The sequence below is a fragment of the Pristis pectinata genome, chromosome 10 (assembly GCF_009764475.1).
Source record: "Pristis pectinata isolate sPriPec2 chromosome 10, sPriPec2.1.pri, whole genome shotgun sequence".
In the NCBI taxonomy this organism is placed as follows: Eukaryota; Metazoa; Chordata; class Chondrichthyes; order Rhinopristiformes; family Pristidae; genus Pristis; species Pristis pectinata.
In genome coordinates, this window is record NC_067414.1 from 1,013,395 (window position 1) to 1,032,245 (window position 18,851).

The window sequence follows — 18,851 nt, forward strand, 5'->3', positions numbered from 1 at the left end:
TTATCAACACAAGGAACCTTATCCTTTGGTTGATATTTATCCAACATGAAAAATAGATTTGAGTTTAATCTGTGATGTAAAAGATGTACATATTTAGTGAACTGGAAGGGACATTCAGCACTTAGTGCATTGTAATCACCGAGATATTTATTGGTATTAAATCCCTTCTTCATGCATGAATATTCATGCCCAGTATTCTTGTGGAAGCAGGTGAGGTCTAACTCCCCAAGCTTTAATAAACTGATGAATTACTGAATTAAAGTCATAAATATAACGTGCATTAATGTTTATTGGAAGTACATAGAATATTAAATCAATGGCTTTAGTTGGGTCACATTGATTTATTTTCTTTCACTGGTGTTTAACAAAACACAAGGCCATCAAATCATTTACTGCTGTTTATATTAACGTTCTGACTGTTGTCTTTTGTTGACAGACCAACAATTCTCATGGTCACCTACACAGCACTTCAATGAAGGCATCTACTCTCCTTCGTCAAGGACCATGAAAGGATTGACCACTAGCCGTACCCATCCCCAGCTCAGCTCAGCACACACGTGTGGCCTGCTGACTGATGACTGTGAACATTCCCATGACCATTCCCACCATGGCCTGGATTCTCGGCAGTCATACCTGCTCAGTCCGACCGACAGCTGCCAAATGGACCATCACCGCTGTTCACCCAGAAGTTCCATACACTCGGAGTGTATGGTTCCCATGGTATCCGGGGAGCACATGTCAAGCAGCACCTTCCCCAGGATGCACTACACCTCCCATTACGACTCCAGGGATGACTGCACCAGTGTGTCACACACGGGCAGCAAAATCAACCGCATCCCGGCAAACCTGCTGGACCAGTTTGAGAAGCAGCTGCCCCTGCACCGTGACGGCTTCCACACGCTGCAGTACCAACGCACCTCCACCACCACCGAACAACGGAGCGAAAGCCCCGGCAGGATACGCCACCTCGTGCATTCTGTCCAGAAGCTTTTCACCAAATCCCACTCTTTGGAGGGTGCCTCGAAGGGTAATGTGAATGGCACGAAGGGTGACGGCCGGCATTCAGACGATCACCATCACTCCCACCATCCCAAGCACGGCAAAAGGAGCAAGAGCAAGGAACGAAAGCCGGAGCCCAAGCATAAGTCAGCGATGAGTGCCTGGTGGAGCTCAGATGACAACCTGGACAGTGACAGCACCTATCGTACTCCCAGTGCGATGAGCAAACATCACATTGACCACATCTCTCAGTACTATCCAGAGAGCAGTCAAGGGGCCTTCAGTGACCTCACGTTGAAGACGTCAAAAAGCAACAACGATGTTAAGTGCTCTGCTTGTGAAGGACTACCCATGACACCTGAAGGCAAGTACATGAAACGGAGTTCCTGGTCCACACTGACTGTCAGCCAGGCCAAGGAAGCCTATCGCAAGTCATCACTGAATCTGGAGAAACCTCTTGTCCATCAGGAAATTAAATCATCTCTAAGGCCATGTCATTACCTACAAGTAAGTCATAGTCTCACTTTTAATTTTGGCAGTCCCCTTGTCCCTGACATTTCTATGTTGTTCATCTTGAAAGGAATTTAATTAATACTTTAGAATTTAATCATTGTTGCATCAAGTCTTACAAGCAATGTGTTTACTTCACCAGAGGTAAATGGTAATTTGTAATCGGTTTATTATTGTCACAGATACCAAGATACAGTGAAAAACTTTGTTTTATATGCCGTTCATACAAATCATTCCAACCTTAAGTACATCGAGGTAGTACAAAGATAAAAGCAAGATGCAGAATATGGTTACAGTTACAGAGAAAGTGCAGTGTAAGTAGACAAATAAGGTGCAAGGGCCATGATGAGGTAAATTAAGAGATCAAGAGTTCATCGTTATTCTTCAAGAGATCTGTTCAAGAGTCTTTTTACAGCAGGATAGAAGCTGTCCTTGAGCCTGGTGGTACATGTTCTCAAGCTTTTGTATCTTCTGTCCGGCAGAAGGGGGAAGAAGAGAGAATGACCAGGGTGGGAGGGATCCTTGATTATGTTGGCTGCTTTGAGTTCAAGAGCACAAGGTAATGTTGCAGCTCTATAGAACTCTGGTCAGACTACACTTGGAGTATTGTGTTCGTTTCTGGTTGCCTCATTATAGGAAGGATGTGGAAGCTTTAGAGAGGGTGCAGAGGAGATTTACCAGGATGCTGCCTGGATTGGAGAGCATGTCTTATGAGGATAGGTCGAATAAGCAGGGGCTTTTCTCTTTGGAGAGAAGGAGGATGAGAGGTGACTTGATAGAGGTGTACAAGATGATGAGAGACATAGATCGAGTGGACAGTCAGAGACATTTTCCCAGGGCGAAAATGGCTAACACAAGGGAGCATAATTTTAAGATGATTGGAGGAAAGTATAAGGGGGATGTCAGAGGTAAGTTTTTTATACAGAGAGCAATGGGTGCATGGAACGCACTGCTGGCAGAGGTTGTGGGGGCAGATACATTAGGGACATTTAAGAGACTCTTAAATAGGCACATGAATGATAGAAAAATGGGGGGCTATGTGGGACGGAAGGGTTAGATAGATATTAGAGCAGGATAAAATGTCAGCACAACATTGTAGGCTGAAAGGCCTGTACTGTGCTCTAATGTTCTATGTTCCATGTTCTATATTTACCAAGGCAGCAGGAAGTGTAAACAGAGTCAATGGAGGGGAAGCTGGTTCTCACGATGGATTAAGCTGTATCCACAGCTCTCTGCAATTTCTTGTAGTTCCCATACATCTGTGATGCATCCAGATAGGATGCTTTCTGTGGTGCATCTGTAAAAACTAGTGAGGATCTTTGGGGACATGCCGAATTTCCTTAGCTTTCTGAGGAAGTGGAGGCACTAGTGAGCTTTCTTGCTTGTAGTGTCCAAGTGGTTGGACCAGGTCAAGTTATTGGTGATACTTACACCGAGGAACTTGAAGCTCTCAACCATCTCCAGCTGGGCACCATTGATACCATTGTGCTTATGTACTACATCCAGTTTCTTCCTTCAAGCTTGGCTTCTCTTTTGGTTCCCCTATTTCCACAATCTCTGCCATGGGTGAAGCCATCCCACTCCATGTGTAGTCATGTCCAGCCATTCACATTCCTAACACTGGTTCATCCTTAGGCAAAGTTCTCCCGATTGTCAACGTTCAAAATGTCTAAAAAAATTTTGAAAAATATTTATTTTGATCACAAGTACTGTGGAAAACACATGAAAGTCTTTTATTTAATACTTAGTTGATAATTTGTCTGATCTCTGAACAGAAATGTGCACTGAAGATTTCATCAGTATTTGAGCATGACCATTGCTCATTAGCATTGAACAAGACCATTGCAACTACATAAAACTTTGGTTAGGCCACACTTGGAATTCTGGTCCCCCCATTACAGGAAGGATGTGGAGGCTTTGAAGAGGGTGCAGAAGAGTTTCGCCAGGATGCTGCCTGGATTAGAGAGCATGAGCTATAAGGACAGGTTGGACAGACTTGGGTTGTTTTCTCTGGAGCAGCAGAGGCTGAGGGGAGACCTGATAGAAGTTTACAAAATAATGCGAGATATAGATAGTCGGTATTTTCTTCTCAGGATAGAAATGTCTCATACTAGAGGACATGCATTTAAGGTGAGAGAGGGAAAGTTCAAATGAGATGTGTGGGACAAGTTCTTTTCCACAGAGAGTGGTGGGTGCCTGGAATGTGCTGCCAAGGGTGGTGGTGGAGGCAGATACAGTAGTGATGTTTAAGAGGCTGTTGGACAGACACAGGTTGATAGGTTGAGCGAGTTAGGGCTTTTCTCTTTGGAACAAAGAAGGATGAGAGGTGACCTGATAGGTGTACAAGATGATAAGAGGCATAAACCGAGTGGACAGCCAGAGACATTTTTCCTAGGGTGGAAATGGCTAACACGAAGGGGCATAATTTTAAGGTGATTGGAAGAAAGTACAGGGGGTATATCAGAGGTAAGTTTTTTTACACAGAGAGTGGTGGGTGCGTGGAACGTGCTGCCAGGGATGCTGGTAGAGGCAGATACATTAGGGACTTTTAAGAGACTCTTAGATAGGCACATGGATGATAGAAAAATGGAGGGGTATATGGGAGGGAATGGTTAGATTGTGTAGGTTTAAAGGTCGGCACAACATTGTGGGTCGAAGGGCCTCTACTGTGCTGTACTGTTCAATGTTCTATTTGGATATGCAGGGAGTGGAGGGATACGGATCACTCACAGGCAGAAGAGATTTAGTTTAATTCAGCATCGTGTTTGGCGATAGGCCTGTTCCTGTGCTGTACTGTTCTATGTTCGATACCAGCTATCAACAGAGAGGTCAGGTCTCAGTTGAGTACGCTCGTTAACCAGACACAGTGAAGAATTGAATAATTTCTATAGAACTACAGTTTTAAACATTTAAAGTTGAACCTTATTTACCCAGCATAAATGGGAGATACATATTCCCTCATCAGATATTGGGAATAAGTGGACGGTGAGTCCTCAGTACTCACAAAGTTTTTATCTCAGATTTCATCTGTAAAGATTCATTATTCAAGCCTTAAGCACATTTGGAAAAGGACATCATGATTTCTGATACAAAAATGGGATATTGTTGGTAAAAAGATTGACACTTCAATCCTATTAATCTGCTGTCCCTGAAGCCATGAGTCCTCTTGGATTGAAGATAAGTTCCGTGGACATAGATAGCAACCTCATTCCACTGGCGACTCACACAACTGCCAACGACAAGATGACCACAGAGAGAAAATACTTCTGCAAAATGTTCAGTGGTGTTTCAGGTTTTGTTTTGTATAAGGCCCTGATCTGCTAACATTTCTTGAATGCATTCAAGATTTCAGATCAGATCAGCTTATTGTCACACACACCAGGGTGCAGTGAAATTCCTTGCTCACAAGAAGCTCACAGAGTGAACAGTGTACATGGTGATAACAAATACAACAATAAATACAGCGATGAGCACAGAACAACAGGACGGTACAGAGACTGTCGTGCGGTCTGAGGCAGTGCAGACAGAAATGCTGAAGTGTCAGCTGTTAATTTGTTCTGCTGATCCTGGTGAGTTTCACTCCTTCCCTATCTCATCAACACTGGGGGTTAAGTGAAAAAAAACCAAAGAATTGAACCAGAAAAAAAGCTTTTCATTAAGACCGAATGTGAAATTACTTCCAAATAAAAACACCGAAGAAAATGATTTTATTTAAAGAAGCAGCAAGTGCTTCAAATCAATGAAATAATGCAAAGTAGCTAATGAGGCAAAAGCAGTGCAGTAATTATTTATACCAAATACATGAGCAGGGTAGTGCTGCTTTACTCTCTGCAGTTGATTTGTCATTGAAGAATTTTTTCCAAACAATTATTCCCATTAGTGAACCCTCGAAGTACGTTTTTGCACAAGCTGAACGATGCAGTTTCAAAAATGAACTCTTGAGTCAGTGAACACAGGATATTAGTGTAAGTTATTGTTGAAGATCACAAGATCACAAGACAAGGGAGCAGAATCAGGCCATTCGGCCCATCGAGTCTGCTCCAAGGAAAAGGGAAAAAAAAGAAATGAGAAATGGGGAATGGGGGGTGGGGGGGGAGGGAAAAAAAACCTATTCTAATCCCAATTTCTGGCCTTATCCCCATATCCCTTGATACCCTGACTATTTAGATATCTATCTATCTCCTCCTTGAATGCCTCCACTGCTGTACGTGGCAAGGAATTCCACAAATTCACCACCCTCTGGCTAAAGAAATTTCTCCTCATCTCTGTTTTGAAACTGCACCCTCTAATTCTAAGATTGTGCCCTCTGGTCCTGGACTCACCCACCAAAGGAAACAGCCTAGCCACATCTACTCTGTCCTTTCCTATCAACATTTTAAATGTTGCTATGTGGTCCCCTCTCATTCTTCTGTACTCCAGTGAGTACGTCCAAGAGCCGACAAACGCTCATCATACGTAAGCCCTTTCATTCCGGGAATCATCCTCGTAAATCTCCTTTGAACCCTCTCCAACATCAGCACATCCTTCCTAAGATGTGGGGCCCAAAACTGCGCAAGGTATTCCAAATGAGGCCTCACTAGTGCCCCGCAGAGCCTCATCAACACTTCCTTACTTTTATACACTATACCTCTCGAAATGAATGCCAACATAGCATTCGCTTTCTTTACCGCTGATCCGACCTGGTGGTTAACCTTTAAGGTATCCTGCACGAGTACCCCCAAGTCCCTTTGTACTTCCATACTTTGAATTTTCTCTCCTTCTAGATAATAATCTGCCCATTTATTTCTGTTTCCAAAGTGTACAACTGCACATTTCTCTACATTGAATCTCATCTGCCATTTCCTTGCCCATTCTCCTAAACTATCTAGGTCTCTCTGCAACCTTCCTGTCTCCTCAATACTCCCTACTCCTCCACCTATCTTGGTGTCATCCGCAAACTTAGCCACAAAACCATTTACTCCGTCATCCAAATCGTTAATGGTCTAAGAGCCTCAGAAATGGTCACACAGTTGTTGAGGTCCTGGACTCGTGATCCATGGAGTGTAGCATTGGTTTATTATTGTCATGTGTACTGAGGTACAGTGAAAAACTTAGACTTGCAAGCCATCCACACAGATCATTTCAAAACGTCAGTCCATTGAGGTGGTACACGGGAAAACAATAACAGAATGCAGAATATAGTGTTACAGTTACAGAGAACTTGCAGTGCAGGCAGACAATAAGGTGCGAGGGTTTGTGAGGTCAAGAGTCCATTTTATTGTACAAGAGGTCTGTTCAAGAATCTTATAACAGCGGGGTAGAAGCTGTCCTTGAGCCTGGTGGTACGTGCTTTCATGCTTTTGTATGAATGTCCGGGGTGGGAGGGGTCTTTGATTACGCTGTCAACAATTACCTTCCCTCAATAGATGCTGCTCGACTCACTGACCTCCTGCAAAAGATTGTTCGTTGCAAGGGAAAGACTGACTTGTTCTCCTCCTGACCAACCTTCCTGTTGCAGAGGATCTGTCTCTGACAGAACTGGAAGGCGTGACATTACACTTTGGAATATTGTGTTCAGTTTTGGTCACCCTGCTATAGGAAAGATGCCATTAAGCTGGAAAGAGTGCAGAGGAGATTTACAAGGATGTTGCCAGGACTTGAGGGACTGAGTTATGGAGAGAGGTTGAGCAGGTTGGGACTTTTCTCATTGGAGCATAGGAGAATGAGGGGTGGTCATATAGAGGTGTATAAGATCATGAGGGGCATAGATAGGGTGAATGCACACAGTCTCTTTCCCAGGGTTGGGGAATCAAGAACCTGAGGGCACAGGTTTAAGGTGAGAGGGGAGAGATTTAATAGGGACCTGAGGGGTAATTTTTCACCCAGAGGGTGGTCAGTATATGGAACGAGCTGCTAGAGGAAGTGGTTGAGGCAGGTACATCAACAACATTTAAAAGACACTTGACAGGTAAATGGATAGGAAAGGTTGAGAGGGATATGGGCCAAACATGGGCAAATGGGACTGGCTTGATGGAAATCTTGTTCGGCATGGACCAGTTGGACCGAAGGGCCTGTTTCCGTGCTGTATGACTCTGTGACACATAGAGCTTGTGAACTCCCAGTCCCACCTTCACACTGAAACACCTCCTCCTGCTGTGTCTCACCGCAGTCCAGATGAAGAGCACAAATTCGGGTCACATCCTGGTGAACTCCGAGTATCCATGAGCAACATCTGAATTCCGTGTGGCCCCTCTCAGTAACCTCATCCCCCATTGTGTCCTTCACTCTACCCTTACAGTTAATGAGGGGTGCTTCATCCCTGACCTTCCATCCAACAGAGGTGGGGACCTTCACTGATGATTGCACAATGTTCATTTCCATTCATAGTCCATCAGCCCATGCCTGCATGCAGCAAAACTTAGACTACGTTAAAAAACTTGCCCCACACGCCTCCTTCAAACTTTCCCCTTCTCACCTTAAATGCATGCTCTCTAGTACTTGACATTTCTACCCTGGGGAAAAGACTCTCACTGTCTACCCTATCCATGCCTGTGATCATTTTATAACCCTCTATCAGGTCTCCCCTCAGCCTCTGACACTCCAGAGAAAACAATCCAAGTTTGTCCGACCTCTCCTGATGGCTCATGCTCTCTAATCCAGGCAGCATCCTGGTGAACCTTTTCTGCACCCTCTCCAAAGCCTCCGCACCCTCCCTGTAATGGGGCAAATGGGGCAACCAGAACTGCACACAGTACTCCAAGTGCAGCCGAACCAAAGTTTTACACAGGTGCAACATGACTTCCTGACATTTTTACTGAATGCTCCGGCCATTGAAGACAACCATGACACACACCTTCCTTACCAGTGTGGCCACTTTCAGGGAGCTGTGGACTTGGACCCCAAGCTCCCTCTGCACATCAATGCAGTTAAGGGTCCTGCCATTCTCCCGCCAAGCCACTGGGACCATTGAAGTTAGAGGAGGCAGTGTTTGTTGGTAAAAGCCACTGTGCCCAGAGATTAGTGGGCAACACAGTGGAGCCCTGCCTCCCTGCACCAGTGACCCAGATTCAATCCCAGCTTCACGTCCTGTCTCTGTGGGTTTTCTCTGGGTGCTCTGGTTTCCTCCCACATTCTGAGGACATGCAAATTAGTAGGATAATTTGCCACTGTAAAATGCCCCTTGTGTACAGATAAACTGTAATCTGGGGTGTTGATGGGATGAGGGATCAGTGTAAATGGATGATTGACAGTTGGCATGCACGCAGTGGGCCTGTTACCCTGCTGTTCCTCTCTACATCTCCAGAACTCTGTTGGCACATCACTAACCATCCCATCCAATCATATTCCTTGAAGCACCCAAACTTGTCAAACATACAGGATGCAGAAATGTTTGTGAACCCCACAGTATGCTACCGTCCATGCCTGTGGATTACATACGAGTGCCTGACTCAAGAGGTGTACTGGAAGTGTTCTGTAAAGGGAGTGGTGAGAGATTAGTTATCATAAGCAATATTTAGAAACAATTACTTTGACTGCTATTTGTGTGGTTTTAAATTTCAGTGAAGCCATTATACTCAGATGAATAATAGATTAATCAGTAATCAACCTGTTGTAACACACACCCAAACATAGAACGGAACTGACACCTGCTAATTCTTCGGAACATAGGAACAGATGTTCTCAGGGAAATGCACAGCAGAAAGCTGGAGGCTGTTTCAGGAACACTCACATGGGGTTCTGGATAGGTTTGTCCCACTGATTCAGGAAAAGGATGATAGAGTGAAGGATGGTTGACATGGGAGGTGAAATATTTAGTCAAGAGGAAGAAGGAAGCATACTGGAGCTTTAGGAAGAAAAATCAGGCAGGGCTCTTGAGAATTATAAGGTAGCCAGGAAGGAGCTTAAGAATGGACTTGGGAGAGCTAGAAGAGGACATGAGAAGGCCTTGGTGAGTAGGATTAAGGAAAAACCCAAGGCGTTCTACACATATGTCAAGAACAGAAGGATGACTACAGTGAGGGTAGGACTGCTCAAAGATAAAGGGGGAAACATGTGCCTGGAGGCGGAGGAGGTAGGGGAGGTAGCTAATGAACAATTTGCTTCATTGTTCACTAGGGAGAGGGACCTTGACAAATGAGAGGTCAGTGAGGAACAGGCTCATGTGCCGGTGCATGTCGAGGTTAAGAAAGAGGTTGTGTTGGAGCTTCAGAAAAACATTAGGATAGGTAAGTCCCCGGGACCAGACGGGATATACCCCAGGTTATTACGGGAGACAAGTGAAAAGATTGCTGGGGGGTTGATGACGATATTTGCCACAGGAGTGGTACCAGAGGATTGGAGGATGGCAAATGTTGTTCCCTTGTTCAAGAAAGGTAATAGGGATAATCCTGGGAACTATAGACCAGTTAGTCTTATGTCAGTGGTGGACAAGTTATTGGAGAGGATTCTTAGGGACAGGATTTATGAGCATTTGGAGAAGCATTGTCTTATTAGGGATAGTCAGCATGGCTTTGTGATGGGAAGGTCGTGCCTCATGAGCCTCGAGGAGGTGACAAAACAAATAGATGAAGGTAGCGTGGTAGATTTGGTGTATATGAAGTTCAGTAAAGCATTTGACAAAGTTCCCCATGGTAGTCTCATCCAGAAAGTCATGGGGCATGGGATCCATGGAGACTTGGCTGCGTGGATTTGGAATTGGCTTGTCCACAGAAGGCAGAAGGTGGTGGTAGATGGACCATATTCTGCCTGGAGGTCTGTGACCAGTGGTGTTCCGCAGGGATCTGTTCTGGGACCCCTGCCCTTTGTGATTTTTATAAATGACTTGGATGAAGAAGTGGAGGGATGGGTTAGTAAGTTTGTGATGACACAAAGGTTGGAGGGGTTGTGGATAGTGTAGAAGGTTGTTGGAGGTTACAATGGGATATAGACAGGATGCAGAGTTGGGCAGAGAAGTGGCAGATGGAGTTCAATTCGGAAAAGTGTGAAGTGATACACTTTGGAAGATCGAACTTGAAGGCAGAGTACAAGGTTAATGGCAGGATTCTGAGCAAGTGTGGAGGAACAGAGGGATCTTGGAGTCAAAGTTCATAGATCCCTCAAAGTTGCCACGTAATTTGATAGGATGGTTAAGAAGGCATATCGTGTGCTGGCCTTCATTAGTCAGGGGATTGAGTTCAAGAGCCATGAGGTAATGTTTTTCACTGTACCTTGGTACAAATGACAATAATAAACCAATACCAATAATATTGCAGCTCTATAAAGCTCTGGTCAGACCACACTTAGAGTACTGTGTTCAGTTCTGGTCGCCTCATTATAGGAAGGATGTGGAAGCTTTAGAGAGGGTGCAGAGGAGATTTACCAGGATGCTGCCTAGATTAGAGAACATGTCTTATGAGGAAAGGTTGAGCGAGCTAGAGCTTTTCTCTTTGGAGCAACACAGGATGAGAGGCAACTTGATAGAGGTGTATAAGATTATGAGGGGCATAGATAGAGTGGACAGCCAGCACCTTTACCCCATGGTGGCAATGGCCAATACCAGAGAACATCTGTTTAAGGTGAGTGGAGGAAAGTTTAGGGGAGATGTCAGAGGTAGGTTCTTTTCACAGAGGGTGGTGGGTGCCTGGAACTTACTGCCAGGGGTGGTGGTAGAAGCTGATACAACAGGAACATTTAAAAGGCTCTTAGATGGGCATGTGGATGTAATTAAAATGGAGGGTTTTAGGCTGTGCAGGAGGGAAGGGATAGATTGATCGTGGAGAAGGTGTTCATATAGTTCGGCACCACATCGTGGGCTGAAGGACCCATACTGTGCTGTACTGTTCTGTGTTCTGTGTTCTATAGAACATAGAACATTACAGCACAGGAACAGGCCCTTCAGCCCACGATGTGGTGCCGAACATGATGCAGATTTAAACTAAATCCCTTCTGCCTGCACATGATCCACATCCCTCCACTCCCTGCGTGTACATGTGTCCTTCAACAACCTCTTAAACACCACTATCATATCTGCCTCCACCCCCACCTCCGGCAGCCCTGCCCCACACATCTCCTTTTAAAAGTAAGGCCTTTGATAAGGTTCCACATGGTGGGCTACACCGGAAGGTTAGATCACATGGGATCCAGGGAGAGCTGGCTAACTGGATACATAATCGGTTTGAAGCAGAGGGGGATGGTGGAAGGTTGTTTCTCGGACTGGAGGCCCGTAACTAGTGGTGTTCCCCAGGGCTTGGTGCTGGGCCCGTTGTTGTTTGTCATCTATATCAACGATTTGGATGAGAATGTACAAGGCATGGTTAGTAAGTGTGCAGATTATGCTAAAATAGGTGGTATAGTGGACAGTGAAGAAGGTTATCAAAAATTACAGAGGGATCTTGATCAGCTGGGTAAGTGGGCTGAGGAATGGCAAATGGAGTTTAATTCAGATAAGTGCAAGGTGTTGCATTTTAGAAATTCAAATCCAGGTGGGACTTTCACAGTAAATAGCAGGGCCCTGGGGAGTGTTGTAGAACAGAGGGACCTGTACATGTACATGGTTCACTGAAAGTGGAGTCACAGGCAGACAGGGTGGTGAAGAAGGCTTTTGACATGCTGGCTTTCATCAGTCAGGGCATTGAGTATAGAAGTTGGGAAGTCATGGTGCAGTTGTACAGGACGCTGGTGAAGCCGCACTTGGAGTATTGTGTTCGGTTTTGGTCGCCCTGCTATCGGAAAGATGTTATTAAACTGGAAAGAGTGCAGAAAATATTTACAAGGATGTTGCCAGGACTTGAGGGACTGAGTTATAGGGAGAGGCTGGACAGGCTCGGACCTTATTCCTTAGAGTGGAGACTGAGAGGTGATCTTATAGAGGAGTATAAAATCAGGAGGGGCATAGATAGGGTGATCGCAATCAGTTTTTTCCCCAGAGTTGGGGAATCAAGAACTGGAGGGCACAGGTTTAAGGTGAGAGGGGAAAGATTTAAAAGGAAATTGAGGGGCAACTTATTTGCACAAAGGGTGGAATCAGCTGCTAGAGGAAGTGGTTGAGGCAGGTACAAAAGCCACTATTAAAAGACAGTTGGACAGGTACATGGATTGAAAGGTTCCAAAGGTTGTGGGCCAAATACTGGCAAATAGGACTAGCTTGGATGGGACACCTTGGTCGGCACGGACCAGTTGGGCCGAAGGGCCTGTTTCCGTGTTGTATGACTCTATGACTCTACCTTCTATCAGGTGTCCCCTCAGCCTCTGCTGCTCCAGAGAAAACAACTCAAGTTGTCCAACCTCTCCTTATAGCTCATACCCTCTAATCCGGGCAGCATCCTGGTGAACCTCTTCTGCATCCTCGTTAAATAACAATCTGGAAAAAGTTCTTATTGTTTGCAGAACCACACCAGATATTAAAGGAAAGACAGTCTTGTAAAGTATAAATCTTTATGAAATTCAAATTTGAAATTTATTTAAGTTTTTGGAATTGGAAAAGGGAAAAAGAACATCTGGTTTGTTGCAAAAGCAAGCAGGTTACTTTAAATGAGCTAAGCCTCCGTCCGTAGCCCCGTATCTGTAGCTACCTTGCCTTGATGGGTAATTAACATCTCAAACTGATTGGGATTGGAATACCTGAGAAAAATTATGGTGCCACAATATCAGTCGGATTTTTTTGAACACTGCTGCTTTCATTCCCTTTGGGGTTCTTGCCGAAAGTTCTGAAGAATTTCTTTCAAGTTACCCATAACGTTTTTAGCATTGACTCATTCATGCCAATACTTATCAGGGTAAGGAGCTAAGGGCATGGTCGAACTTTGGGTTCAATTGGCTGCTCTTAAATAAATTGGTGGCTTTGTGAATTTTAGTCATGCACGGATAAGCCCTCTTTGTCACAGAAAAGAATAATACATGGACTGCTTAGTCTCTCCCTTTGCCAGGGATATGACAGCTCTTGTTCCCTTAAGATAAAGTATGTAGGTATTTGTAGACAACAGTAGAAAGGATCCCAGCGATCTATGGTTCCCATGCCCCTGCCAATCTAGTTTCCCAACAGCTCTAGGAAACCTGCCCGCAAGGACATTGGTCCCTCTCTAATTCAAGTGTAACCCATCCCTTCTGTACCAGTCATACCTACTCCAGGAGAGGTCCCAATGATCCACAAACCAAAACCCCTGCCCCCGACCCCTGCACCAACTCTTCAGCCGCTCATATATCGGCCGAATCCTCCTATTCTTTCCATTCCTGGCACGGGGCACAGGCAGCAATGCAGAGGTTACCACCTTTGAGATCCTGCTTTTTAGCTTCCTTCCTAACTCCCAATACTCACTCTTCAGGACCTCATCCCTTATCTTTCCCATGTCATTGGTGCCCATGTGTACTATGACTTACATAGAGCATTACAGCACAGTACAGGCCCTTCAGCCCACCATGTGGTGCCGACATTTTATCCTGCTCTAAGATCCATCTAACCCTTCCCTCCCACATAGCCCTCCATTTCTCTATCATTCATGTGTCATGGGTCTCTTAAATGTCCCTAATGTATCTGCCCCCACAACCTCTGCCGGCAGTGCGTTCCGCGCACCCACCACTCTCTGTGTAAAAAACTTACCTCTGACATCCCCCTTATACCTTCCTCCAATCAGCTTAAAATTAAAAATGGCATGTTAGCCATTTTCCCCCAGGAAAAATTCTCTGTTTATGGGGGAGGATGGGGTACCGATTAAGCAAATTAAGCAAATAAAAACAATTTTAAAAAATCCACTCGATCTATGCCTCTTATCATCTTGTACACCTCTATCAAGTCACCTCTCCTCCTCCTTCTTTCCAAAGAGAAAAGCTCTAGCTCACTCAACCTATCTGAGCAGACTGCTGGCTGCTCACCCTCCCCCTTAAGAATGCTGTGCACGCGACCTGAGACATTCCTGACCCTGGCACCTGGGAGGCAACAGACCATCCGGGAGTCTCATTCTTGTCCACAGAATCTCCTGTCTGTCTCCCTAACCAATGGATCCCCCCATCACTATCACATTCCTCTTCTCCCCACCCCCCCTGCTTCCCTTCTGAGCCACAGAGCCAGTCTCCATGCCAGAGACCCGGCTACTGTGGCTCTCCACCGGTGATTCATCCCACCCAACAGCATCCAAAACGATGTACCTGTTATTAAGGGAAACAGTCACCGGGGTATCCTGTACCAACTGTTTGTTCCTTTTCCCTTCCCTAACGGTCACCCAACTACCTACATCCTGCACCCCAGGTGTAACTGCCACCTGGTAACTCCTATCCATCATCTCCTCAGCTTCCAGAATAATCCAGAGTTCATCCAGCTGCAGCTCCAGCTGCCGAACGCGGTCTGTAAGGAGCTGCAGCCGAATGCACTTCCTGCAGGTGTGGTCATTGGGGACACCAGAGGTCTCCCTGACCTGTAGGGTGTGGGAAGTCAGGGAGATTCCAGCTTCAGAGGAGCAGACTCCTGCCCTGACTGCCAATTCCTACTTTTCTGTACAAAGAAAATAACAAATAACAAAGAAAGAAAGAGAACCTACTCGATGCAGATTGGGTGACCACTTCATCGAGCACTTTCGCTCCGTCTGCCGCAACAGCCAGGACCTCCCAGTGGCCACCCACTTCAATTCCACATCCCACTCCCACACTGACATGTCTGTCCACGGCCTCCTCTACTGCCATGTTGTGGCCAGGTGCAGGTTGGAGGAACAACACCTCATATTCCACATTGGGAGTCTCCAACCTGATGGCCTCAACATCGATTTCCCTAACTTCCAGTAACCCCCCCCTTTCTCTTTCACCCCCCACTCCTTTGTCTTCCACCTTGATGACCCGCCCCTCTCCTCTCCTCCCCTCCCCATCCTTTATTCCATGGTCCACTGCCTTCTCCTACCGGATTCCTTCTTCTTCAGCCCTTGGCCTCTTCTCCCTATCACCTCTCAGCTTATTACATCTTCCCCCCTCCCCCACCCACCTACCTCCCCCTCTCACCTGGACTCACCTGTCCCCTGCCTTCATGTGCTCGTCCCCCTCCCCCCACCTTCTTATTCTGGCTTCTGCCCCCTTCCTTTCCAGTCCTGATGAAGGGTCTTGGCCAGAAACATCAAACGTTTATTTCCCTCCACAGATGCTGCCTGACCTGCTGAGTTCCTCCAGCACTTGTTGTGTATTGAACCCACCAGAAGAAGCCTCCACTCACCCACTCTGCCTATTTACACTGAAGCCTCAATTCCCAAGTCTAACACTGTCCACTCACACAATGGCCGCTCAGCTTGACCCTGACATTTTTTATTGGCAGCTGCTGCCTAATTATCCAATTAGCTAATCAACAGGCCCATCAACTCACCACAGCAACAAGAACTACAATCTTTTTCAACTGCTTTCCCAAGGCAGTGGGAAGTGGAGGGGAGGCTGCTGAGCTGTGTCCACAACTCTCTGTAATTTCTTGTGGTCTCGGGCAGAGCAGTTGCCATACCAAGCTGTGACATATCCCAATAGGATGCTTTCTATGGTGCATCTGTAAAAATTGGTGATGGTCACTGGGGAGATGCCAAATTTCCTCAGCACCAGGTGGAAACCAGGCGTTTGGTGCAAGCTCTGTACTTACTTAGATGAATCCATCAAAACTCAAGAAGCTCGGCACCATCCCGAGACAAAGTAGGCTACTTAATCGGTACCTCATCCTCCCCCATAAACGTTGATGCTCTCCACTGATGTACAGTGACCACTGTGTGACCTCTGGATACTCTGAGAGCAACTCCCAAACTTGCGACCCCTACCACCAAGGGAACACCATCCGCTTTAGGTTCCTCCACAAGTCACACAACACACTGGTCTGGAGGTGTGTCAGCTATGCTTCATGGTTGCTTGGTCTAAATCCTTGAACTCATGGCCCAACTGCATTCTGAAGTACCTTCATCAAAACGACCACAGAGGTCCAATCAGGCAGCTCACCACCACTTTCTCAGGGGCAACTAGGGATGAGCAATAAATGCTGGCCTTGCTAACGATGTGACAAATGAAATAAGTGCATAGAGTCACAGAGTCACAGAGCTCTACAGCACAGAAACAAGCCCTTCAGCCCATCTAGTCCATGCCGACCTGGTCTTCTGCCCAGTCCCATCTACCTGCACACAGACCATATCCCTCCAAACCCCTCCTATCCATGTACCTATCCAAAACCTCTCTTAAATGTTACAATTGAATCCGCATCCACCACTTCCGCTGGCAGCTCGTTCCGCTGGCAGCTCATTCCACACTCGCACCGCCCTCTGAGTGAAGAAGTTCCCCCTCAGATTCCCCTTAAATATTTCACCTTTCACCCTAAACCCATGTCCTCTAGTTCTAGTCTCACCCAACCTGAGGGGAAAAAGCCTGCATGCATTCACCCTATCTATACCCCTCATAATTTTGTATACCTCTATAAGATCTCCCCTCATTCTCCTGCGCTCCAGGGAATAAAGTCCTAACCTATTCAACCTTTCCTTATAACTCAGGTCCTCAAGTCCCGACAACATCCTTGAACATTTTATCTGTACTTTTTCAAGCTTATTGATATCTTTCCTGTAGGTAAGTAACCAGAATTGCACACAAGGGGTCATATTCTGAGTGGAGGTCGGTGACCAGTGGTGTACCTCAGGGATCTGTACTGGGACCCTTACTATTTGTGATTTTCATAAATGACCTGGATGAGGAAGTGGAGGGATGGGTTAGTAAGTTTGCAGATGACATGAAGGTTGGGGGTGTTGTGGATAGTGTGGAGGGCTGTCAGAGGTTACAGAGGGACATAGATAGGATGCAGAGTTGGGCTGAGAAGTGGCAGATGCAGTTCAACCCAGATGAGTGTGAAGTGGTTCATTTTGGTAGTTCAAATATGTTGGCGGAATGTGGTCTTAATGGTAAGACTCTTAGCAATGTGGAGGATCAGAGGGATCTTGGGGTCCGAGTCCATAGGACGCTCAAAGCGGCTGCGCAGGTTGACTCTGTGGTTAAGAAGGCATATGGTGTATTGTCCTTCATCAATCGGGGAATTGAATTTAGGAGCTGTGAGGTATTGTTGCAGCTATATAGGTCCCTGGTCAGACCCCACTTGGAGTATTGTGCTCAGTTCTGGTCACCTCACTACAGGAAAGATGTGGAAGCCATAGAGAGGGTGCAGAGGAGATTTACAAGGATGCTGCCTGGGATGCGGAGCATGCCTTATGAAAGGAATTGGCTTGCATGTAGTAGGAATTGGCTTGCATGTAGAAAGCAGAGAGTTGTGGTGGAAGGAGTGCCCTTGTATTGGAAGGCAATGACTAGTGGTGTCCCGCAGGGATCGGCTCTGGGACTTCTACTTTTTGTGATATTTATAGATGACTTAGATGAGGGGGTGGAAGGCTGGGTTAGTAAGTTTGCGGACAACACTAAGATAGGCGGTGTTGTGGATAGTGTGGAGGGCTGTTGGAGCTTACAGAGGGATATTGATAGGATGCAGAGCTGGGCTGACAAGTGGCAGATGGAGTTCAATCCGGAGAAGTGTGAGGTGGTACACTTTGGAAGGACAAACTCCAGGGCAGAGTACTGGGTGAATGGCAAGGTACTTGGCAGTGTGGAGGAGCAGAGGGATCTGGGGGTTCATATTCACAGTTCATTGAAAGTTGCCTCACAGGTGGAAAGAGCAGTTAAGAAGGCCAATGGGATGTTGGCTTTCATAAATTGCGGGATTGAGTTTAAGAGCCGCGAAGTGATGATGCAGCTTTACAAAACTCTAGTTAGGCCACACTTAGAGTACTGTGTTCAGTTCTGGTCACCTCATTATAGGAAGGATGTGGAGGCGTTGGAGAGGGTGCAGAGGAGATTTACCAGGATGCTGCTGGGATTGGAGAGTATTGAATATGAGGAGAGGCTTAAGGTGCTAGGGCTTTATTCACTGGAAAGGAGGAGGATGAGAGGAGACATGATAGAGGTATATAAAATACTGAGAGGAACAGATAGAGTAGACAGTCAGCGTCTCCTTCCCAGGGCACCAATGCTCAAGACGAGAGGGCATGGCTTTAAGGTTATGGGTGGGAGGTTCAGGGGAGATGTCAGGGGGAGGTTTTTCACCCAGAGAGTGGTTGGTGCATGGAATGCACTGCCTGGGGTGGTGGTGGAGGCAGATACATTGGACAGGTTCAAGAGCTTGTTGGATAGGCAATATGGAGGAGTGTGGGATGGGGGGGGATATGCGGGAGGAAGGGGTTAGGTAGTGTGAGGGTGGTTTGATGGACGGCACAACATGGTGGGCTGAAGGGCCTGTTTTGTGCTGTATGGTTCTATGGTTCTATGGTTCTAAAGCAGGTTGAGGGAACTCGGCCTCTTCTTCTTGGAGAGACGGAAGATGAGGGGAGACCTGATTGAGGTGTGTAAGATGA

General features: G+C 46.2%; 1 protein-coding gene across 1 annotated transcript in view; it reads left to right on the top strand.

The window, feature by feature from the left end:
• Positions 1-489: 489 nt before the first annotated feature.
• Positions 490-18,851, top strand: part of dlgap2a (discs, large (Drosophila) homolog-associated protein 2a) — a 122,518-nt gene continuing 104,156 nt past the window's right edge. Inside the window, exon 1 of the mRNA XM_052024573.1 lies at positions 490-1,506. Within this exon, the coding sequence (XP_051880533.1) occupies positions 505-1,506 (1,002 nt within the window). The 5' untranslated portion in view covers positions 490-504. The remainder of the gene's footprint in view (positions 1,507-18,851) is intronic.